Genomic DNA, 24,350 nt, shown 5'->3' on the forward strand with positions numbered 1-24,350 from the left:
ACCATGAATGCATGTACCTTTAATACTTACATGATTGCAGTCCTAGGTATGCTTGTACATTAAACACCTATAGGTGATGTTTCGTATTTTGATATAAAGGGATGGTCCGGGCTGAAAGTACTTATATCTAAATAAATAGAATATAATTCACAAAGCACAATGCCGAAAATTTCATCAAAATCGGATAACAAATGGCGAAGTTAATGAATTTTAAAGTTTATTAATATTAATTATATCTACATCATGAATATTCATTAGGTGGGCTGATGATGTCACATCCCCACTTTCCTTTTTCTTGAAATCATAAACATTTCATTATGTCTCCATTATGATGAAATAAGTTGCGGCAATAAATAATTAATGCACTTAATCAGGTGTCAATCCAATTGTTTTAGTTCTTGGTAGAAATTTTTTGAACCAACCTAATTTCATATGATAAAATACAAAAGAACAATTGGGGATGTGACATCATCAGCCCACCTAAATGAATATTCATAAAGACATACCTAGAATTGTTTCACCGAAATAATGAAAATCTTTTAAATTCAGTAACTTCGTTATTTGTTATCCGATTTTGATCAAATTTTCAGCATTTTGCTTTATGAATTTTATTCTATTTATTGAGATACAAATATCTCCAGCCTGGACAATCCTTTTAAAGCTGTTTGTAATTACATGTATGTTCAGTGAGGTGCAGTGAGTATGATGTACTCAGTATAGTATGTGGCCCTGTGGTGCATTAATGTGTTTGGTTATTGTTTCCATGTGAAAGGGTGTCCATAAAAGTCTTGAATCCAACAAGAAATAATGAAATATAATTACTGTTTTAATAAAAAGATTCTTGATTTGCCTTCCTTTTGATAGCATTCAAAGGAAAAAGTATAACTTCCCTTCATTAGCAAGCAAGGTACAGGCAAACCGTGCTATTACACTATTGTACACCAGGACATGTGCATTATTATTATGCAGCTCTGTTCAATCTTTATTGATACCATAATATTTCTATAGCACATGGTTCAATCCTCTCGGGCTGAATGGGAAATGCATAGGATAAGTTCAGGGAAATACACATTTAGGTCCATTTGAAATATTATTTTGTACATATACATGTAGGCCTACTGTATTATATACCTCAGTATTTTGTACAATATACCTCAGTATTTTGTACAATATGAGTGGAGAACCTTGAATACTCGTTTGTCAAATACAATGTATTTATATTAGAATTATTGGTTAAACACCATAGTTGGTGTGGTTTGTGTCCATTTTTAACCCTACCTAGGCCGGGGTATTTTGGGAGTTCCTACGGCCGGGGGGGGGGGGATCTCGGCCGTCGACCGCACGATCGCGCCGAAAATTGGCACGCGGGTTGCCTAGGACATAATCTGCAAGATTGTATAGTAATTTATTTCATGCGAATCGCTATTAAGTGATTATGCTAATTTATGCGTGATTAGTATGCAAAATCATACTTTTCCCTCTAACTCCCTAAATAAAGCTCCAAATGTACTAATTTTTGGTATAGAAGCTCTTTTGGTGTCCTTAGCAAGTGTACATGAAAAAAAGTGTGATATCAAATAATTTTCTTATGTATTATATTGTTTTTTGCAATTTCTTATGTATTTCCTTGTTTTTTTTACCTTTTGTTTTTCATTGTTTTTTCAATGAAATTTGTTAGGGACTCTTCTGTGATCATAAAAAGCATAAAATGAATACATTTAGACTTGAAAAACTAAAAATAATCATACATTTATGAATTTTGGTTGAAAACACAATTTGCATTGACTTTGTACATGAAATCACGTTTTTGAGCAATATTCGGTCTGACATGCACTTACATAATGTTGGGTAATTTTGGAACCACGTACCTGGGTGACGCAAAATTGGTCTCAAAAGTTGCGCAAGACTTGAAAGTAAAAAGTCAGCGAGCGGCGCGGTCAAAAAATTTCGCACGGCGAAAATATCGCGCGATTCGTTGAGGGGGGCCTCCAAGGCCCCCCTGCCTAGATAGGGTTAATACATTTTAGAAGAATCTTGATATTTAAGGTCTGATATTTACATGTTCATTAAATTGTTAAATATATGACTTGAAAAAATATTTACAATACAATCTACATGTTTTTAAATTTTACACTTTTCCCTGTAACTAACTAGCATTTATTTCAGAATCAATATTTTTATTGTATATTTTAATACATGTATACTACTCTATGGTAAATACAGTTAGAAAACTTAGGGTTAACAAGAATTATGAAGAAAAGGCAAGTTTAGAAACCATATCATGGCTAAATATTTCTTAATTTTATTTAATGTATTTGTTTTACATATATTTAGAATAGTCATCGTCTTTGCATACTATGTACAGGTATAAATACATGTAGTTCATAAACATATTTCTGAATGTCTTTCAGAAACAGAATTTTCAAATATTTGAAGTTATGATCAAGATAGATATTTCAGGTACTGTGATTTATAAATGAATTTTTCAAACATGTGTATAGCATTAAAATGAAAGTGAGTCCATGTAGTATCTTAAGAAAGTACATGTAACTAAATATCCCTTTCGAATCTTTACTGTATGCCTGACTGTATGATAATAGACAATGCATATGAGCCTACTTGTGCATGTTTCTGTATAGATTATCTTACGTTTCTTTTTTAATTCAATGACTGAGGTGATACACAACTTTCCAATGTATTAAGGAGTGTATGCATGATTAATAGCAATATGTGTAATTCTTATACTATTATTTTCCTTTTCTATACATTGGATTGCAAGTTTTGACTACATACGGGAGATTGTATAGGGATTTTTACCTTTTTATTTTATTTTTTTATTGTCAGACCTATTCAAAATCAATGTTTTGGCTATTATTATTTTTAGTATCATCATCTTTATATGTGGAGGTGCTACCATGTGAAAATCTTCTAATATTTATTTCAATTGAATAGAAACCATTTCAATTATTGTTATAGGAATTGATTGTTCACAATGGCATTTTTTCTTAAGTTTCATGATATTTTTTTTATTTTTTGCGAAGGGCATTTTGTATACCATGTGATATTTCCATATACACTGTACAGTACCAAAACTTATTCATCTAAGATTCCTTGCAATTTGCTTGAGCTTTTCCTGTGTGTTTATGTTAAGTTCATGTGATGTTTTCATGTTTTACAGTATTTATATGTAGACCTCATTGCATTTAGAACATTCCAGAGTAGTTTTTAGATCATATAGTAGGATATTTTTAAAAGTTTTGTTAAAAGAGTGGCCTCATTTGCATACTATCCAGGATATACATACAACATTTGTAAAATTAAGAAAATTTTGATATGTCAATACTAAATGCGATTTTGATTTGATCACTTTATCACTTCAAACATGAATTTCTTTTAAATTCCTTAGTCTTTGCAAAACTACAGATTAAAAAAAAATTTCAGATTAAGATAAGTTGTGTTGTTTTTAATCACGCTTTGGGCACAATCAGTTCCAAGTACAAAAAGTGCTGATAAATTAAAACAATTCCTACAACTCTAATTCAGTTTTTAAATATATTTTGCATTATATTGCAGATTTAAATCATGGTTTTACTTGATAGCTATTACTCTAAGATATGCCAGGATATTGCACCACCGATCTATTGAGTGGGTTGTTTTATTTGATGTAGAAATTTAAAGGCGCACTTGATTTTTAGTTGTGCATATGTCACAAAGGTGCATGCAGGGGGCAGCACCCTTCATCAATTGTGTACTTGTATATTAGTGGAGAAAAGGGAAGAATAACTAGGTCTTATTCGGGTGGTAATGTCATTTTCCAATTGTATGTACATGTATGTGAATGAAATGCATAAAATCATGATATTAACTGAATAGAAGCAAAATGTAAACAAGACTTTTTAGTTTTTAAATTTCATACATAATGGCAGTGCCATTTACAAATTGTGTATTTATTCAGAAAGATAATTGGGAAGAATACCAGTAATTAGGGCCCATTCACTTTGGCATTGTCCTTATTGAAATTCCGCACGTCGACGGAATGAAGGAATGATTACGGAATAGAAAGGAATTTTCAAAAAGGGCTGGAAATTGCCAAGCATCCTTTTGAAAAGACAGTTTCTTTATAAGATGTAGAGTGTGTGATATCAAGTTGTGTTAATACATGGTTACAAATGACAGGATTTGACATGTCTTTGTAAAATGTAGTTTTTATAGCATGGTGTTTGCTAGATGATGCAGTAGAAATGTACATTAGGGTTCATCGAGTTGCAATGATGTGAGCATAGCACGTTTTTGCCCTATTTTAACATGTCAAATATATAGAAATAAAATATATATATATTAAAACCGAAAAATCTTGTGTACTACTACTTTTTCATGGTGGGGGAGTGGTCAATTCTAGATGGAGAAAACTTTCAGTCATAAGATTTAATCTGTTTTAAGGGGATTGGGTAAAAGTGATATTGTGATAGGCCTGGGGCCCGTTGCAGAAAGAGTTGCAATCAATCGCAACTCTAAAAATCATGCGCAATTTGATTTTCGACCAATCAACAACGCGCATTCGGGACTTGCGCATGATTTTTTGAGTTGCGATTGATTGCAACTCTTTTTGCAACGGGCCCCAGAGAGAATAAGAAAGGGTTTGGAATCTTCATAATGGCCTTGAGATTACTATGATTGTGCCGCAAGTACATGTACCTCACACACAGGCCACTGACATGCATGTTTGGCTCTGTAGGCAAATATCTAATTCGTTGTCATCTATGTTAGATATTTTAGAATTTGAAAAGAGATTCTTTGCAGCAATGACTCTTTATTCATAGTAAAATTTGAAAATTCACAATTTCCCACATAGAAAGATTTTGTTCATACATGTAGATCAAATATGAAAGGGGATTTCTTTTTTATTTTCTAACATGGCTACTATAAACTTGAAATGGAATGCAAACTGCAATCTGATCTAAGTTCACATCAGCATGTTGATCCTCAAACCATGAAAGATATGACTTAAATTCATACTCCACCCCTCCAATCACCTCATAGGGTGTAAATTATAATTTAAGAAAATAAGTCTCTTTCCCATTTGATTCCTTCTGCTCTTCGCTTGTGTCTCTCAGCACCATTAGCTCCACATCTCCCATTTCCTGGAGTTGGTCACATCTCTACCCTTTATATGCAAGTCTTTCACCTTTCCCCCTCTCTTTCTTCCCCCTTTTTATCTCTCCCCTTTTATTTCGTTTTTCTACCCTCCTTTCTCTTGTTTAATCTGTCCATCTTTGTGTTTCGATCTCACTCCCAACTTCTCAGCACAGATGGAGGGATGGGGGCAACGGATCCCCAAGATTTTCATGACTAATGAAACAAAAATTATAATAAAATTAAAAGCAAAGAAAATGGGTCAAATATGCTATTTCTGTGAATATTATGTCAAAATCTTTAATAGGTGGGGGTGGTATTGAAAATGGCATTTTTTTCTTGCTCGTTACTACTTTTAAGTAATTTTGTCCCATATGCCATGTCTTCCCCCTCCCCCTTAAAATTTTTGGCTCATTTTGCCACTGCTTCTTCGTATCATCATATTGCAATGGGAAATTGAATGGATCTATTCACACCAATCGTGTTTTATAGGACATCATGCAAATGCTTAAAAATATCTTTGAATACAAATAATATTGCCTGATAAAAGGGAATGCAGTAAAGTTATAGGTCAAGTCCACCTCAGAAAAATGTTGATTTGAACCAATAGAGAAAAATCAGACAAGCACAATGCTGAAAATTTCATCAAAATCGGATGTAAAATAAGAAAGTTATGACATTTCAAAGTTTCGCTTATTTTTAACAAAATAGTTACATGAACGAGCCAGTTACATCCAAATGAGAGAGTTGATGATGTCACTCACAATTTCTTTTGTTTTTTATTGTTTGAATTATACAATATTTCAATTTTTACGAATTTGACGATTGGGACCTCCTTGCCTGAAGCACAAAATGTTAAAATAATGGAATTCCACGTGTTCAGGGAGGAATGAAACTTCATTTCACATGACAATGACGAGAAAATCAAAATATTTCATATTTCAAACAATAAAAAACAAAAGAAATAGTGAGTGAATGACATCATCGACTCTCTCATTTGGATTTAGCTGGCTCGTTCATATAACTGTTTTTGTGAAATGAAGCGAAACTTTGAAATGTCATAACTTTCTTATTTTACATCCGATTTTGATGAAATTTTCAGTGTTATGCTTGCTGAATTTTTCTCTTTTTATTCAAATCAAGTTTTTGTTGAGGTGGACTTGTCCTTTAATAATTTGACTAGGAATATTTGCAATATATTTGCTTGTGCCTGAAAGGAAAGAGATACATGTAATCTGGAGATCATAGAGATGGCTGCTGTAAACAAAGTATGAGCATCGATCTTTAGTACATTGTAGGTCCCTAGAGAAGCATGATTTCTCTAATAATTACTCCCACAAAGTAATATATATTTAATGCATTTATCAAATAATACAATAATACACCAATGATATAAAGTGGTCTAGAACAAGAATTTAATCTAGTCATTTCAATAAATAGGTAATAAATAAGTACAAAATACATTTTTCTGAAAACTAAAACAATTCACAGTACATGTTCTCTTCATAAAGTATATGAACTAATTTCCAACTATTGCACATCATAGGCATCACAAACACTCCAATACAACACATCTTTCTTTTTTTTTCATCATTGTTTTTTCTTGTTTTACAAAATTGCAAGGTAGCTAATGGCAAAAATCTATTGCACAAACAATCCTTTAAATGCTTACATTGTAAGATAAGACACCACTCCACTAATGTGGCACTAATTACCAATACACACAATTTGGTTCATTAAGTATATTCTGCATATCTCTCATTTATACACAAGCAAATTTCAAAAACCTTTTGTAAGTTGTGAATACCAAATCTGAATACAGTAGAATCATTTCAGTACGTTGTACTAGTTAACTCTTTGTCCACCAAGTTCGCCGATTGGCACACTTGCTGCTTCGCCAAGTACGCCGATCGGCACAAATCTCGTGACAATCCAATTACATTGATTTATACAATGCTATCAATCACAAAAGCTAAGCTGCACTTCCTGCCTTGCCATTGGAAAAAACAATAGCCCAGGCTTAGAGTATTGGGCCTGCACTATTATTCTTTGACAAAGGGGTTTTAAGGAGCTAGTTCTCATATTTTGTAAAAATCAGGGAATGAATAGCCTGTATAGTTATAGTTTGCCAATTGAAACTTGAAGGTTTCCATTGATCAGAGATAAATCTTCTAAACATGAGTAAATATTTATGAAATATACATCAATAGAAAGCTAAGTTCATACTCTACAACTTTACCGGTGAACATTTGTCTGTAGGAAAAAGCATAAAAAAGTTACAGCAATGTAAACTACGTATGCAAATCCAAAGCACTAATTTCTGGTGTCCACAGAATTAATCCGGCAATTGGGGATTCCGTGCACGGCGGACAAAGAGTTAAACTGGCGAAGGATTATTGGGTTATATTAAATATTCAGGCTGTTTGGCCTCCAGAGAGCTCAAATAATGTCCCCTGTTATACATGTATGGTTAGACTTCATACTTTTTTATTAAATTTTCCTTTTCAATAATCGAAGAAAAAGGAGTTTACAAAAAAAAGAGAAAAAATAAGGCGAAATCATAGCGAAGTAAAACTTTACTTTGCAGAACCAAAATGGAAGCTGTTAATCTTATCTTTTAACCATACTTAAATACATGAAAAATGGCATAAATAGAATTATAATAGAACACAATAGTCCTGGTGCATCTATTTTGCATTCCCAAACAGGAAACTAGTAATATTTACATTCACATCACTTTCAAAGGTACTGATACATGATTTTACAAAAAGATTTCACTATTCAGCCTAAACCTAAAAACTAGGGCACTTTTACACTGTTTATTGCTTTGCCCAATCCCTACCTGCACCCTGTAATATCATTCAGCCTAAAAAAAACCAAGATATTGTGATGATAGTCCCCTAATTGAATTGTGCATTTATTTTTCCAAAGCTATAAAATATACCTCATCTAACAGCCTCTCAAGCCTATCATTAATAATTTTGATACACAATTAAATTTGAATAATTTCCCTCAAAAGTTGATAAATCCAATTGTCCAAGTCAAATTATTCTATCCATCTATCAATATTCAGCAAACTTATTCACTTATATCCAACAATAAGTCAGATCTCCAAAATTATGAAGATGTTTGTGGTACAAATGCAAACGTGGTTCAAAATTAAACATGTTACCTGTAATATTTTTTTCTTAAAGAATATTGCACTAAATGTAAAATAAAAGATAATGAGAATAATACTGATTCATTATTATTTGCTTGTTGGTGAGAGATCCAAACTACAGATGTAAGCAGATTAAAGTCAAGAAAAGGTTTTTACAACAATCATAAATTTTGCAATTGACAATAATCAAATACTTCAAAAAAATCAAATAAATTCAGCATTATGAGAAATTCCTTTCTTGTCATTAAAAGAGAGAATATTCACCACAAAAAAGAGAGAAAAAAAGTAATAGTTTTAAAAGCTTTACAACTATACATGTATTTCTTGAGGCTAGAAAATTGAACTCAGTCTATTCAGGGATGGAATCTAAAAGTCCCAAGTCACAGAAATGGTAGTCACTGGATCATGGTTTACTCTCATAGATTTTGAACATGAGTTGCATCAAGACCAAGGCCAAGTCTATGGCTAGTCACGTAGTTACTACTTCACAGTTACTCCAACACCCTTTAATATTTTACAAAATTCACATCAAGATCAAGGCCTGGGCCAGGTTTCATAAACAGTTACAACTATGGTAACTTTGCCATTATGGCAACTACCATGATTGTGATTGGCCGCTGAGCGTTGTTACCATGGTAGTTGTCAAAATGGCAAAGTTAGGATAGTTTTAAGTCTTTTTATGAAACAAGCCCCCTGGCTGGACTTGACTCTTTCCATACAGCATGTGACCTGTGACCCCAAACCAACAATAACTCACAAGGGAAGGTTCTCTGTAGATAGTACCTCACACAAATTTAAGTTATTTTGGGGCTATTTTATGTCAAGCATTACACATATTCTTTAATCAGTCCGGCATGGTTATTCATATTCTTCCCAATACCCATCTTTATTTATTTTATCTTGCCTGGGGTTACAAACTTTTTAAAATAATGTTTGTTAAATGTGTGTTTTTTTTTAATAATGTGTAATTTTATATACTGGAATGTGCAATATTCTCTCAACGTTTTTTCCATGAGGGCTCCCATGCCTCTGGGCAATAGTACTGAATTTTACTTTTGCAAGCCCTGGCCCATGGAAAAAACGTTTTCTTACTCTTTTCTTCTTCTCTTTCATTTTTACTTTATCCATATTCAATTTCAAATTGTATGCATGTAATTACATTGTACATTTTTTATGGCCAAATAAATAATAACAGCTAAAATAGCAATTTGGCCTTTAAAAATTACAAACTAGAAAATTACATTACCTGAAAGAGTAATTCTTCTTCTTCATATTGTCAAAATCTGTGTTGTAAGTTAAATAAAAGAATAATAAAAGAATTTCTTTGACACCATGTTTGCAAACTAGAGGAAGTCCCATTGAGATTGCACAGCTTGCATATCTCATACTTGAGTGAACCTCAATTCTTGTTTTCTCGTGGTCTTTTTTTTTGGAGCTGTTACTGAATTTCTTGTGAGGACTATTATTGATAATTTTTTTACAAGTTACATATTACTTCAAAGCTTAGGATGTGCTTTTCAAAGCACAATGAAACACATTTAAATTCATTTTGGGTCATTTATTGTCGGTTCGGGGGTGGTTGGTCACATAAAGAGTCATACATGTAATTTGGTCACAGGAAGTATCCCCCAGAAAGTGTTTGCATTGGGGGAATGCAAGAAGACTGCTACTTCAGTACACTAAAGAGAACAAGAGCTGATAGTCCAAGGGTTAAGACGATGGAACCCACTGAAAGTGGTGCGTTCGCAAACACAGTCGGGTCGTAGTTGAAACATCGCTCTCTACCAGGTACCACGTGGAAGCTGTTTGCCTCACAGAAAGCCTTTCCATCCCGATACTGGTCTCCGATGAGTTCGCTTTTGTAATACGCCGTTTTGCACTCCTCGAAGGTAGCTTCACAAAATTCAGAGCAAATGTATAACCTCCTATGAAAACCAAAAATAAATACAAAGTCGTTGATCTGATTTCAAAATGTTAGCTTTATTAATATTATTAACCTGAAGATGATATGTACATGTATGTCATCCCGATAAACATGTCAACATAGTGAACTCGCCTGTGTCTATTTTATAAAAAGCAATTCTTTGTTATGTGTTCTGAACTTAAAATTCTTTGGTAATATATTAAAAGAATAAGACATAGCAATTCAAATTAGCATGAAGTATCAAAAATGTCATTATTGAAGGGCATATGTTAAAGCAATGCAAAATTTAAAATTTACCTGCAACTGTCCTTTCATAACCTTTATCTAATAAACAATGCAAAAAGGGTTTTATTCAAATCTTTTACTGATGCAAGCCTTTGTTTTATTGCACTGTAATGTGCTTTGATCTTTTATGTTCTTGTATAACTGATTTATTTGTACCCCAAAATCTTGTTTGCTGTTAAATTCTGTAGTCTTCTGAATTCTGTTGAAAATATTCTCTTTTTTCCATACTAATATCTGAGGATTGTGCATAATAATAACAGAATTTTCAATGACCATGGTCAACACCAATCAATAATTTTACAAAATCCAACCAAAATCAGCAATGAACTTCCTCCTGTCTTTCTTTCATTCTTCTTCCCCCCCCCCCCCCTTTCCTCCTTCCCTCCTCATTCTCTTCATCCTCTTTGTTCTAATCTTTTTTTCCTTTTCTCCTTATACAATTACCAGAAGTGATACTTACGTGTCATCATACCAGTTGATTTGCTCAGGACTACAGAAATAGCACATCATGTAGTTAAGATGATAACGGCACGAATTGGTAGCCTGGTCAACCTAATAAATAATGACAAAAGTTCAAACATCACACATTATACATGTATAATGGTAATAGTTCCCTGGGTGACTGCATCCTTCCTTAATAATAATAGCTGGATTTATAAAGCGCTTTTTGCCAGAGGATACAAAGCGCTGCTATTATTACCCCGGCTTTAGCTCGAGCTACCATCATCGCGGCTCAGTGCATGCAAGCAATTAGGCCCCCATCTCACTAGGATGGCGATCATGGCGACCATGGCGATCTGTCTAAATCCCGCAAAGCGTAGCAGAATCGTCCTCGAATTCTATTTTTAGCCCGCGAGGCGATTGCACTGCAACTTCACTGCGACGGACCTGCGCTGAAGGCGATGGTAATACGCTGATAGCACGACGCTGCCACTCTCTTGCTACGATTTGAGGCAGACATGATGCGCTGCTCCTGCGATCAAAGCGACCTTACAACGAGGCTCATACGCTAATTAGGACCTCGGTACGGTGGTGCTACGAATGGAGCGATTGTGTTACGTTCATGATGGGCTCTTGAAACGATTTCGAGCAATCGGCATATTAATCGCGGCACATGAGACATTTTTCAGTCGATTGCCAACCTCCGGCCAAGATATGGATGCATGTCCAGAATTTGGTTGGACTTATACATCTTAGCATTATACAACAACATCAGTTAGAAGTGGAATACAAGGACCTGATACGAGGACAGAAGGAGGCCAAAAAGATACTGGGTCCGATCCTGGCTCTCACTTAAGTCATAATATACAATATCTAGTAAATTTCATTCCGAAAGGATGTCGATGAGCCTAATATAGTTAATATGAGGGTTCATAAAAGAGCATAAAAATCTTTGATATCCTGTTTATTTTTTCCACAAAAGTTTGTCACTCAAAATTGTTAGGTAAATTCCTTTCAAATGTTCTTACAAGAAGTAGTCCACTGATGTGAGAGCACTCATACAGGAAGGGGGGGGGGCACAATGCAAGAATCCCCATAAAGTGTGCTTTCCTAATCAATACATCAGTGATCGAATCATTAACACAATTTTAATATTGTCTGTCACTGTAGTTAAAATTCATTCTATTTTTAAAACATAGTCAATTCATATATTTTTGCGGAGGTAACCTATTTCGTCATCAAGGCTCAGCAGTAAGATTTTCATCCTCCTCCTGTAACCCCTCTTCCTTCTCTTCCTCTTCCTCCTCCACCACCACCCTATTAAACTTCTTGTTCTTCTCTTGGACCGCCGGCATAACAGCTTGGGCAGCTTCCCCTTTTTGGTCCTTTTTCTGGGAGGTATATTTGAAAACGTCGTGGTGTCGCCTCGTAATCTGTTGAAAATATGATAATCCGCCACCATCGGCACGGTGTTTTATAGCAGCGCGGACGGTCGCTGCTCAGTCATCAGCGGCGCAGCAAAAGCGCAACGCGAATGCCTGCAGCGGGCTGAGAACGTGTGCCACATGCCACCCAAAGGGAAAGCGTCGCGGTGGAAACGGTGTGAAGCGTGTTGAGCGCAAGGCAGTCGCCTTGTAAACGGAAGCAGCGTAGCAGAATCGTCATTGGGAACGGGCCTGAAAACACGGGCGATCGGTGCCGTTTTTAATGCGCTTCTACTACGCTTTATGCGTTGGAGCTCCGTTACAGCTACGAATATGTCGTTTGTAATACGCTCTTGACTCGACTGTGATGCGCTTTAGCACCTCCGCGATCTCGCTACGTAAGTTTTGAACATGTTCAAAATTTTGTGGCGACCAGGAAGATGGTGGCGATCCTTGCCGCTTCAGAAAAGATCAAGGTACGACGGAGAAGATTGAAAAGATCAAGCCACGTTCAAGCTACGATATACCACGCTTTGTCGATTTTTGACGATCGCAGCGGAATCGCCATCTAGTGAGATGGGGGTATTACTCCTGCCGGGTACCCATTCACCTCACCTTGGTCAAGTGCAGCACAGTGTGGATAAATTTCTTGCTGAAGGAAAATACACCATGGCTAGGTTTCGACCACACGACCCCGTTTCAAAGGCGAGAGTCAGAACCACTAGACCATGACGCACCCACTCTTAATAGTAAATGGCAGGGAAAGACATTTACAGATCGTGATAAATACACAATTTGAAAAATATGTTAATACTTGTACATATTCTTACAAAAGTTCAGCTTCAATATTTGTCTATTCCTATTGAAGGAATGTCCCAATAAATCAGTCTTTTTATGGTGGTTTATTGAAAATAGAAGCATAGGAAAAACCTTTGGCAGATGATTGACTTAATAGCTTAGACCATGATTAAACGACAGACGAATACATCTGGTTTACCTCCAGGTTCAATCAGTTAAAAATAAAGCTCATCTGCCATTGCTGGCTTCCATTTCATTACGACTAGTTATAATAACAAATGCACAATGCCAGTAACAAGTTTACATTCAATAACTCAAACTGAATTACATGTATTTTAGTAGCTTTTACCCGCTTACAGCTAATTTGTTACTTCAACAAGTTTTATCAAACAGAACCCTCGACTTACCTTGAACATACTGCCCAGCACAGCAGCTACTTCTGTTCTTTTGCAACAGGCATTCTTGTTGTACCAAGAGCAGTTTGGCAACCCTGATTCCGGTTTAGAGTACCTGGCATCAACTGGTAAAATAATATGAATAAAAGACAAATGCTAAGTTTATCAAATGTTTATACAGTAAATCGGAACCGACTGAAATGTAAAGATCTTCTAAAATAAATAAAGATATGAGAAGCATATTAGCAACAGACAATTAAGATTTTTAAAAATAAGTTTTTAAAATTAAGATAAAGATTTTTTAGTATTTTAAATTGCAGAAGCAATCACCTTCCCAATTTCATTTTTTCATGAAAAATAACAAATCTTTATTGTTAATTTCTTAATATGACCCCCTACTCAGGCGGAGTTCTATACGTATATTAAAAGTGAAAATAAAATTGGATATGACTTTCTAACACTATAGACATTTATCATCTAAACACCAGATAAAATTGAGTATTGATTGAGGTATAAATATATAAATAGACTCTAGATCTAGTTGATACTAACAGTTATGCACTGAACTTTTGGGGAAAATTTCCCCGAGGGTTCGTATAGGCTCCACTACACTTCACTACCGCCACACTCCGCTCCACCTATCTGAACCCTCGGGGGACAAATACGCGCTCTCAAAAACCACTTACAAATTGTAGCACTCTATGGTAATAAAGGCAACCTATCATGACCAAAACATCACTCAGCTTACTCTACAGTGACCAAACTTTCTATCGGACACAGACTCACTCCATGTCCTGGCCTTTCTTGAAAACATCTCAAAATCAGTGATTTGAAGGCGGTTCTTGATTAGACTAGTGTAGGGTTAGAAAGCTGGCAGCCGTCTGTTTCGAATTTTTCAAACATTTTTTTTTTATTTCTCCTCGTACACAGATGGCTCGCGATCGTGCAGCTGCCATCAGGGGGTAAAGTGGTAAACAATGCAAATTCCCCCTCCCCCCATTTTGTCTTTATATAGGACTCACCCTGCTTATACTTTATAGCGTATCATAAAAGAGAGACGACACGAAAGGGTCTTTCGTGTCGCCCATCTTTTATGATACGCTATAAGCGGGGGTGTTTCTGAAATTTATGATAAAGAATAAGATTCGTTAGCTTGCTTTTAAATCAAATTTTATACAATTTCATGATATATCACATCATTTTATAAACAAATATTTTGTTTATTTTAACGGACGAATGAAATATGTTTGCAGATGATTTATTTAAAATGCGTTTCACATGGCGCATCATAAAAGATGGGCGACACCACTTGTTCACTGCTACCACCCTGCCTGTGGGGAATCTACAGGTAGGACTATGGTATGCCAATGTTGTACAGAGCACACACTTCAAAAAATCATTAAAATATCACTTTTGTGACCAAAATTACTAATTTTCATACAGTTGCAATTTATTTTTCATTAGTAACTTAGGAATAATTTTTGTATTCACCAGAGCGCTCAAAAACTTGAATTTTGGGCATATTTTTTGTACGCCCTCTATTGGTGGAAAGTAATATGGCAAGAAAATTTTCATTTTTTGATCTCTATTTTTAATTAAGAAAAAAATGATTTAAAGAATCAAATTGAAATAAGAGCCAAGTAGTATGAATTAATAGGTGTAATGAAAACTGTCAGTGTAAAAAAATCAAGCATTTGCCCCAAAGAAAAAGAGAAAATAAGCCAAACATTGCCACCCTTATTTTGCCACACATGGAGATATAACTGAGAACAAGGTTATATTATAACCTTGTTCATTGAATGAGTGGGCGACACGAAAGACGGTCCTTGCAAAGACCCTTTCGTGCAATCGGCCCCTTGGCCATGGCTCCGAGCGCTCCGGCCCGCTTTGCGGACCGGAGCTCCCTGGGTTAGCCTACACCAAAACAGTTATGTGGGACAATGACGAAGAACATGAACATGATGAATTAGAATAACCGATGTTAAATATGTCAAATTCGATATTTCATCGCTTCATTTTTATTTAAAAAGTAAGGTACGTACTGTAGTATGTACAAACCGAGCCATCACTTGCAAGAGAATACAGAAAAAATACCAAAAAGAGTAATATCAAACTGCTCATTATACGATGAAGGCAATCCATTTTTGTATCCTGAAAGCTTTAGCGCCCTCTATAATAATGGCAAGAGTAGTGGAGAGCAACTGTGGCGTGCGCCTGTAATCCAAGCTGTGGGGAGGTTACAAATTGATGCAGAGGTTCGAGCCCTGGTCACGTCTTTCGGATGGTGACGTTAAAGGTCGGTCCCAGACGTAAATAATCATATCTGATTGATACACGTCTGACAAAACTCAAATACACACACACAGCATTTAATCTGCTGACCACAAAACTTTCAGAGCCCCCTCCACCCCCCGGCCCCCCTCCCAAAAAAATACCCCCCCAAAAAAAAAAAAATGTAGAAAGGGAAAGGAGAGATTGGATTATAGTTCTCTGAATATATTATGTCAAAATCAATCAAATCTAAATTAGATTTTCATTAGTAATTTAAGAGTTCAACATTTTTTTTGTAAACGGGCATACCATCGGAATTCTTCTTCTTCTGATTAAGTACAGTCCACCGACTGGTTTATTGTCGTACTATATTTGGCAGGTCTGGTGTGGAGTATGTGCCGTGCCATTTTAAAATATTCTAAAAAAAAATTGTCACTGTGGTGGCCAATCATTATCAATGTCACTACAGAAGGCCCTAATGGCAAAGTTTCTGTAAATGCAAGTCTTTATGAAACGGGCCCAAGAAATGCCAGACCTGAAGGAAAGTAATATTCTATAAAATTGAAACATGATTTTAAAACAAATCACGGGAGAGTAAATGTATGGTGATTGGAGAACAACGGGAAGAATTTTAAACCCAACCACACAAACAAATCGGGGCTGTTGTTGATTCAAACTTTGAATAATACGGTTGAATCACCATCTACATCATCATCACCACCATGGGCGGAAATCCTAGGGGGACAGGGGGGACAAGTCCCCCTACCAAAAATAGTAGGGGGACACAATATCAAATGTCCCCCCTACTATTTTTGGTATGTTATGATGGAGAAAAATACATCATTCACATTCGAAATAATTTATGTATTTTGGACTAAATAACCTTATATTTTGGGTGAAAACCTTTTTTCCATTCTTTTTTGCTTGTCAAATTTTCCATAGTGAATAAAATAAGATGAGGGAAACACTTGGAAAATAAATAGAATCTTTCATGTCACTGTAACAATTTTTCGCTCGCACTTCACGCTCGCATTGCCTGTTTAGGTGATTGGAAGTCAATATATATTACATATTTCACCTTGGAAATTTAACTTTCATTATTTTGTGTGATTTACAAACTGATTTCTAAAAAGTGCTCTGTAAAATGTAAAAATGATAGCTCTATGGTCTGAATATTGACATTTTCTGCTCGCGCTAAGCGCTCGCAAATTTCGATTAAGTACCTATAATATATATTATTTTCGTGTATTCCATTTAGTTTGACAAATATCCCTTTTCAAGTCTGATTGTCAAAACGTATCAGATAGCGCTGCTCGCTCGCATTTTGATTGGCGAGTTATGTATGTCCCAATATTGATATTCATGACAGTTTATCAAAGACTTCGGCTCGGGATTTGCGCTCGCATTAATGGTTGAAAACTATTTTAACTGATGCATCATATGCTAATTACAAAAGTGCTTGAAATGTACAGTTTTCAGGCCATAATATAATCAGATTTCTCGCCCTCATTAGGCATTGATAAATAATGAATTAATGTAATGATTAAATTGTCAATTTGTTTCATCTCGCGCTTAGCAAGAGGAATGGGAATATAGTCATCATTTTCATATGACATGTCCTAAGGATGTCCCGGTCCTATGTCAAAACTCAAATAGTAATGAAAAATATCAGCTCTTCATTAAGTGCGATCCAAATCCACCTCACAATTTTCCTTCAAAGTGCTTGAAATATATAGCTGAAATTGACTCTTTTTCAGATCGGAATATCAAATAGTTTAAGCTCGCTTAATTCAGCTTCATCATAATCTATAAATAATTTGGGCTCAAACAGAAATTAAGTGTAAAAACAACAACCTTTGTTGCATTTGTTGCATACATGAAAACAATTATTTTGTATTATGAATTAGATCAAAAACTTCACCTACATTACAAAATCTTTTTTTCAAAATCCAGACACATGACATGAAAGAATGATTTTTCTTCTTTATAAAGATACTCAAAACATTTTAGAGCAGCAATGGCCGATCATAAAGAGGTGATTTCGTCCGCACCAAGCTCTTAGATATGCAAAAACCCTCTTGTCATGAATATCATGATCACTTGGATAAAAGAAGCTATTTTTTGAGGACTTGCCAACTGACTGATATAGTCCCAAAAAACAAATATAGCCTTTCATCCACAAACATTGTAGTGTTTATCCGTGAAACTGGCCTTAATTGTGTTTTGTCATGGGCAGTATTCTAACTTCGTAAATGACTCATCACACACAGAGCACCAAGTATAACAAAAAGATCATTGATTTGTGAAACTTCAGTGCTCTCTGCAAAATTCTATAAATAACAGAACAAAATGTCGGCGTGGACCAGCGCAGCATTGGTTGCGGTGACTGCTGTAATGGTAACTTGGTTACCCGGCTTCTTTCGACAGCAACCTCCTGTGATCGTCGACGGGTTCGTTGCAAAAGGCTTTGAAGAGGTTGAGAAGGCTTTCAGGTGAGGTCATGATCCAGGAGGAACTATTCTCACAGTGCGTGTAAATGGTAAAATTTGGATGGTAGATTTTAATAGGGCAGCCCTAGTTGATCTGATTTACAATCGTCTATCTGTGTACACTATCGAATGTCCAGTTCAACCAGTTTATGATACATGTACGTGAAACGGAAATCAATAAATGAAATAAACTGAGTTATTAGTATTATCATCATTTTTATTGTTATTATTATTATTATTATTAATATTATCCTTGTTACAGGGGCCGCGGAATCGGGGGGCTGGGGGGTCTTCAGCCCCCCCCCCCGCCACTTTTTTCCAAACCCGTGTACAAAAATGTGAAAATGGTCATAATTATGATTGTGATTTTTAGCTTGGTCAGCCCGGCCCCCCCCCCCTTGATACCGTTCCGCGGCCCCTGTGTTATTGAAAGATAATGATAATCTATATCGTGTTTTGATACTACAAGTATAAAAATGTATCATCATCGTAGTCTGCTAACGAATCAAATCACTACTAATCACCTCCCCTCGATCCTCCTTCCCTATAGGACAAACTATGAGACACGTGTAGACCAGCGCGAAGGGGGTTCTGCCTTCTCTGTTTATTACAAAGGATTGAAGGTTGTGGATCTATGGGGAGGATACGCTGACTATGACAGTAGACAAGAATGGAGACAGGATACCATGTCTGTTTTCTTCTCTTCAACGAAAGGTTAGCATACTGCCACGCCAATTTTTTTTCTAATTGATGTTAATAAAAGGCATTTTATAATGACTATTTATGTTTGGGGAAGGGGCTAATGTAAGCACTGTAAGTACGTAATTTTCTTCAGCAAGGAAAATGATCCAGTGTGCTGCGCTCAACCCTGGTGAGGTATATGGGTACCGGCATGACGTAATTCTTCAAAAAGATCTGAGCACCGGAATCGGAATGCAATGGTTGCATTTATCTTTGTAGAAGAGGTTAAATTGCCTAAACTAAACTTCTTACAGTATGAAATATTTCAGCTAAAGTGTTTAACCTCGCTCGCTTCTCTGGCACGTCGTCTCTCGAATCACACACATTATCCCATACTCCAACCGTCTGAACCTACAGGTGCTGCTGATAGTAAGCAAAAAAAAAAGTAAACCACAATCGTATGATTGTTTTATATCACATTTTAATGTTTATTACAACATTTTTTGTCTGAAAGCTTACATCACAGCTCTTTTTATTTCTTCTCACCTTATCCAAGGAATAGCATCAATCTGCATCGCCATGTTGGTTGACAGGGGTTTATTAGACTATGATAAACCTGTATCAGAATACTGGCCAGAGTTTGCACAGAAGGGAAAAGGAAAGGTCACCGTCAGACAACTCATGGAACATAAGGTTAAATTATTATTTAGACATAGTAACAAATAATTTAAATTGAAACAATAATTTAGATGAAACAATATGGATTTTAAAAACATTTCCCCGACGTTAAAGGATGTCGAAAGATTTGTTTCGTTATACAAGTCAAGTGTATATGTATTGGAAAAACGCTGCTATCTTTTCTAACTCGAAAAAATGACTTTAGTTGATTTTGTGTTTGTACTGTTTAATAAAGAAAAATTATATTTTCAACAGCCTTTCATTTAATCAAATGATAAAACCTAATTTGTGATACATGTCGATAAAGTAATTTTACTTAATGAGTTAGTGTTTTCGTGTGGAAAACATCATATATATGTACATGAACGTTTTTATATCGAAGGATAGGCTCCAATCAGAGGCGTTGATCCATATAACGGATAGGAGGGGGTGAACAAAATGTCCCAAATTTCCGACACGCTCTGCGAGACAAAATATAGTCCTGATACAAAATTGTGCTTGCATAGCGCCCCAAAATTGTGTCTTCAATGTTTTTATGCCAAGTTTAATGCATTTATAGTGCTTTCCAATGATTTTAGACAGAAATTTGCATGTTAGAAATTGTTCGAGCTATCAATATAATTGGGAACAGATCAATGTATTTGCCCCCCGCCCCATATCTTCATCCCCCCCCCCCCCTCTTTCGGGATATAAACGCCATTGTCTTCAATTATTAATACATTGATTTAAGTAATCCAATCTGAGTTTTACAAAATATACATAAAAACATACTTTTGAAACAGAAATAATTATGTTCATCCTTGTGATTTTCTTCTCCTTAACACCCTCCCTCGCCCCCGCCCTTCTCTCTCTTTCGTTTTCCACTTTTTCCCCACCGATGACAGGCAGGCCTTCCGTTGGCTGCCCCACCAGGCTTGAACTTCGAACTCCTAAGCGACGTCGCCAAGGCAGGCAAAGTGATGGCTTCGACCGAACCGTTGTGGGATGTCGACGGGAAAACACACGGTTACCACGGCATCACCTTTGGCCCTCTGACTAATGAGCTTCTGAGGAGAGTCGACCCGAAGCACAGAACCATGGGCCAGTTCTTTCGGGAAGAGCTAGCGGAGCCCTTCGGTAATAAATTCAAAAGACGAAAAATCAACGAACATAATGTAAATATTAGATGATCACCTCTATGTAAACCACTTATCTAACATTGTCTCTATCTATGTCACATATTTATTTTGAACTGTTAATGAATCGTACTGTCATACCCTGAAGTGGGTTGATAGAGTCGATAAAATCTAATCTAGAGGGCACACATTTTAGCAAAATGTTGACGCCCTCTAATTTCTTTAACGAAAACTAACATTTACCCAAAAGGCACAACCAGTAAACCGAACAGTTACCCGAGGGGGGCGTTTCATCAACATTTTTGTCAGACAAGTTGTCAGATCAGACAACTTTCCTTGATTTTGATTGGCTGAGAAGCACTGTTACTATAGTAACTGTCTGGTAAATCAGGACTAGTCAGATAAAACGTACGACAAGTCCTTTCATGAAACGCTCTCCTGATCACACGCACTTAGTTCAAGACGTTTTTACGGATGAATGCGAGAAACTTTGTTTAAAGCACCGTCAGTTCATGATGGTGTTTGAGTTTCTTCAAATTTTGAAACAGAGGCAGACACAATGAGAGACAATTTGTAACCTATACGGTTTTCTTGAAGGATGGGGGTATAGGCCTATATCTCAAACTTGTGTTTGCCTACACACACTGTCACACATTATATCAATGTGGCCTGTCTCCACATCTCGGACCCCCAATATCCAATCCGGGATCCAATCCCCAACAAAATGTAGATTTGTGAGGGGAGCACGCGTTTATGCTCCATCGAGACATGTATCGAATACTTTACGGTCCTAAGAAACGGTAAAGTTATCGTATCAGTACTCTCACTCTGTTGATACGAAAACTGTGAAATTGAATATTTCCACGATGCATTGTAAAATCTCTTTTTAATACTCTGGTTACCGGCAACCGCTGTAACTTATGTTTGTCATTTACAGGTCTAGATTTTTACATTGGCCTGCCCTTGGAGGAGAACTATCGTACTGCAAGAGTGCTGGGAGGTGGTACAAACGTTATAGCGTATTTACTTCAAGGTTTGAGAAGCCCCGCAAACAGACAGATCTTACTTCACATGATGAAAAACGACCTCTTCTTGCGCATTATTGAAAACTCGGGACTTGGAGATGTAAGCTTTCCATTGCATCACCATTATACTTTCGTGAATGGCGCGAAGGATGTGTGTGTGGGATTGTTTGTGTGTGAGGATGTGTGTTTCAAGGTGCGTGTGTGGTTGTGTGTGAGGGTGGGATGCGTTGATTCTAGTTTCTCGGATTGTCCTACCAACTTTTACCAAACTTTAAGATATGTTTTATGACAGGAGCCAACCTCCGAATAATCGCCCTATGCGTCATTGACCATGTTGATTTCATTGATTTGTACTGTTTGGTATAGCTTCTAAGTCATATTTATAGATGAATATTGATCAGAAAATAATCGATAGTTTGTGAATAATTATTTTGATGAAAGCAATAATAAAATAATTGATTATCTTATGATGAGGAGGAGGATGAGTGATGATGGTGGTGGTCATGGTAATGACTGTTGTATGTGGTGGTGTTGATATGACGATGATGGCGGTGGTCACGGTAATAATGATGACTGATGATAGTAATGATGATGACCATGGTGTTGTTGATGATAATGATGATGATAGTGGCGGTGGTGGTTTTGGTGGTATATGGTGGCGGTAGTGATGCTGACGATAATGATGACGATGATGCCAATTGTGGTGATGAAAGCCATAATTATAAAAACACAAGATTTCCTATCCTCTTCCCAGGTAGCAGTTTTCAACAATCCATACAACAGACGAGTAGAATTACCATCTGCTCTCGGCATTGGTACCGCAGAATCTGTTGCCAAGGTAAACAACTATGATACCTGTAAGTCGAAATAAGATTCGATCTGAATAAAATAAACCGCTATGAAGCCCACTCGTGTCAGATACGTGTCAAGTATTATGATTGTGCCTTTGTTCGAGGGAGGAAGAAGATGACAAATAAGATGTCAACAACGAAAAGATTGCTCAAAACATAAAATACATGTAGATGACCAGATGTAGGAGAATATAAAACACACCCTCCTCAACAATCTTCATAAGCATCACAGATATCGCGTTTATGTTGTTTTAGAGTATGTTATACTCGAAACCTAAACCTCAAAAAAAGGCTAAAGCTTCTACCCCAACGTCAAGGCCAAAGCTTCTACACCCCACCTGGCTAAGGTCACGTCATCTTTATCAAAATACGGTAGCTGACAACTATCCAGAAGTCGTCAGTGACAACTTTGCGATAAGTACGTAATGATAAAATCGCGATGATTTGATTCCTGAAATTGAAGAGAAAGATTATTCTATTTTTTTTTAATTTTTGCACCTTTTAAACTTTCTCCTTTAGTTGTTCGGTATTCTTACCACGGGTGGTGTGGATAGCCGGACGAACGAAACTCTTCTTTCACCGTCAACGATTGGCAAACTCTTCACTTCTGACACACCCACCTTCGACGAAACGCTTGGCGTACCAATTACATTTAATCTGGGTCTAATTGCAGTTGACCTGGTTGTAAGTAATCGTGGAAAGTCTTAGCGATTGCAGTGCATAGATCGAAACATAAAACCAATATTGCACAAACCAAAAGTATGATAAATTGCCAAGATTTGTGTTACGTGATCCTCACACTGAGCCATTCCTGATCTACATAAATTGATATGCAAACCCGATCGACTGCAAATCGTGTGATGGTCCACACGGCCTTGGAAAATTTTGTCATTACTTTGGTAATTTAATCAATTATGCCGATCACGATCTTTAGGCGAATTATTTTTTTTTCTTCAGAACTTAAATTTTTCCAGTTTTAGAGCAACGCATCACGAACACCAATTATGCTCTAAAGTTTATTAGTCTTTAAATATTCTTATTACAACAGCCATATAGAATGAATAAAAGAAAACTCTAATTCTGAAATTCTCAAGGTGTCAAAGAAATCCTTTCCCAGAATGCAACAGTATGACCATGCACTGGTTTTGAGCATACTCATCGACTTTTGCTATCCTCTTTACAGAATTGAAACCATTGTGTTGAGGAAACAAAGTCTCTATGTATGGATGTCCAAATATTGCTAATTTACAGTTGATCTGGATCTCGTAATTTTTTCAACGAATTTCACACTTTATTTTATTTTGTTCTATTCAAAAGTATTTAAGGTTAACTATCGAAAGTAATATCGCCTATAAGGACGTTATTTTTATATGTTTAGTTGGTGTTGTTCTTCACAGGATGGAGAGATGTTGTATGGTCATAACGGTGCAGGAGGTCAGTTAGCATTTGCAGATACCAAAAACCAGCTTGGAATTGGATTCGTGAGCAGTGCTTTGTCTCCCTATTTCATCCGTGACGATCCAAGAACAGATGCTCTGCTTGCTGCTCTATACAAATGCATACAATCAATAGAGAAGACTTAAAAGACATTAGAGTGAAGAAAGGAATTCACTCGGATTTAAACTTTAATTTACTACTATTACATAGATGCACTAACGAAAAACATAGACCTATACATCT

The 24,350-nt window shown here is 36.2% G+C and overlaps 2 protein-coding genes across 2 annotated transcripts; one reads left to right on the top strand and one right to left on the bottom strand.

Annotated features, from left to right (window-relative positions):
• Positions 1 to 9,743: 9,743 nt before the first annotated feature.
• On the bottom strand, positions 9,744 to 15,731 carry LOC121427631. The gene is made up of 4 exons (XM_041624133.1): positions 15,603 to 15,731; positions 13,573 to 13,685; positions 10,963 to 11,054; positions 9,744 to 10,218 (listed from the first exon to the last, which is right to left on the bottom strand). Exons 1-4 carry the CDS (start codon positions 15,700 to 15,702, stop codon positions 9,960 to 9,962), a joined length of 564 nt encoding a protein of 187 aa, XP_041480067.1. The 5' UTR covers positions 15,703 to 15,731; the 3' UTR covers positions 9,744 to 9,959.
• A 2,363-nt stretch (positions 15,732 to 18,094) lies between these two features.
• LOC121427564 (beta-lactamase domain-containing protein 2-like) lies at positions 18,095 to 24,281 on the top strand. Its single transcript, XM_041624018.1, has 8 exons — positions 18,095 to 18,323; positions 18,871 to 19,034; positions 19,558 to 19,694; positions 20,564 to 20,795; positions 21,732 to 21,919; positions 22,574 to 22,657; positions 23,190 to 23,354; positions 24,068 to 24,281. The coding sequence occupies exons 1-8, from the start codon at positions 18,181 to 18,183 to the stop codon at positions 24,251 to 24,253; spliced, it is 1,299 nt and encodes a 432-aa protein (XP_041479952.1). The 5' UTR covers positions 18,095 to 18,180; the 3' UTR covers positions 24,254 to 24,281.
• The last annotated feature ends 69 nt before the right edge of the window (positions 24,282 to 24,350 follow it).

The sequence above is a fragment of the Lytechinus variegatus genome, chromosome 14, assembly GCF_018143015.1.
Source record: "Lytechinus variegatus isolate NC3 chromosome 14, Lvar_3.0, whole genome shotgun sequence".
NCBI lineage: Eukaryota > Metazoa > Echinodermata > Echinoidea > Temnopleuroida > Toxopneustidae > Lytechinus > Lytechinus variegatus.

Bases quoted from the DNA above. Each gene is read 5' to 3' on its own strand.
- LOC121427631 (XM_041624133.1), bottom strand. From the start codon at position 15,702: ATGGATTGCCTTCATCGTATAATGAGCAGTTTGATATTACTCTTTTTG. The intron at 11,055-13,572 runs GTAAGTCGAGGG...ATTATTTATTAG, and splicing joins TGCTGGGCAGTATGTTCAAG to GTTGACCAGGCTACCAATTC. The intron at 10,219-10,962 runs GTAAGTATCACT...TGGTTTTCATAG, and splicing joins ATCAACTGGTATGATGACAC to GAGGTTATACATTTGCTCTG.
- LOC121427564 (XM_041624018.1), top strand. From the start codon at position 18,181: ATGTCGGCGTGGACCAGCGCAGCATTGGTTGCGGTGACTGCTGTAATG. The intron at 19,035-19,557 runs GTTAGCATACTG...ACCTTATCCAAG, and splicing joins TTTCTTCTCTTCAACGAAAG to GAATAGCATCAATCTGCATC. The intron at 22,658-23,189 runs GTAAACAACTAT...TTTCTCCTTTAG, and splicing joins CCGCAGAATCTGTTGCCAAG to TTGTTCGGTATTCTTACCAC.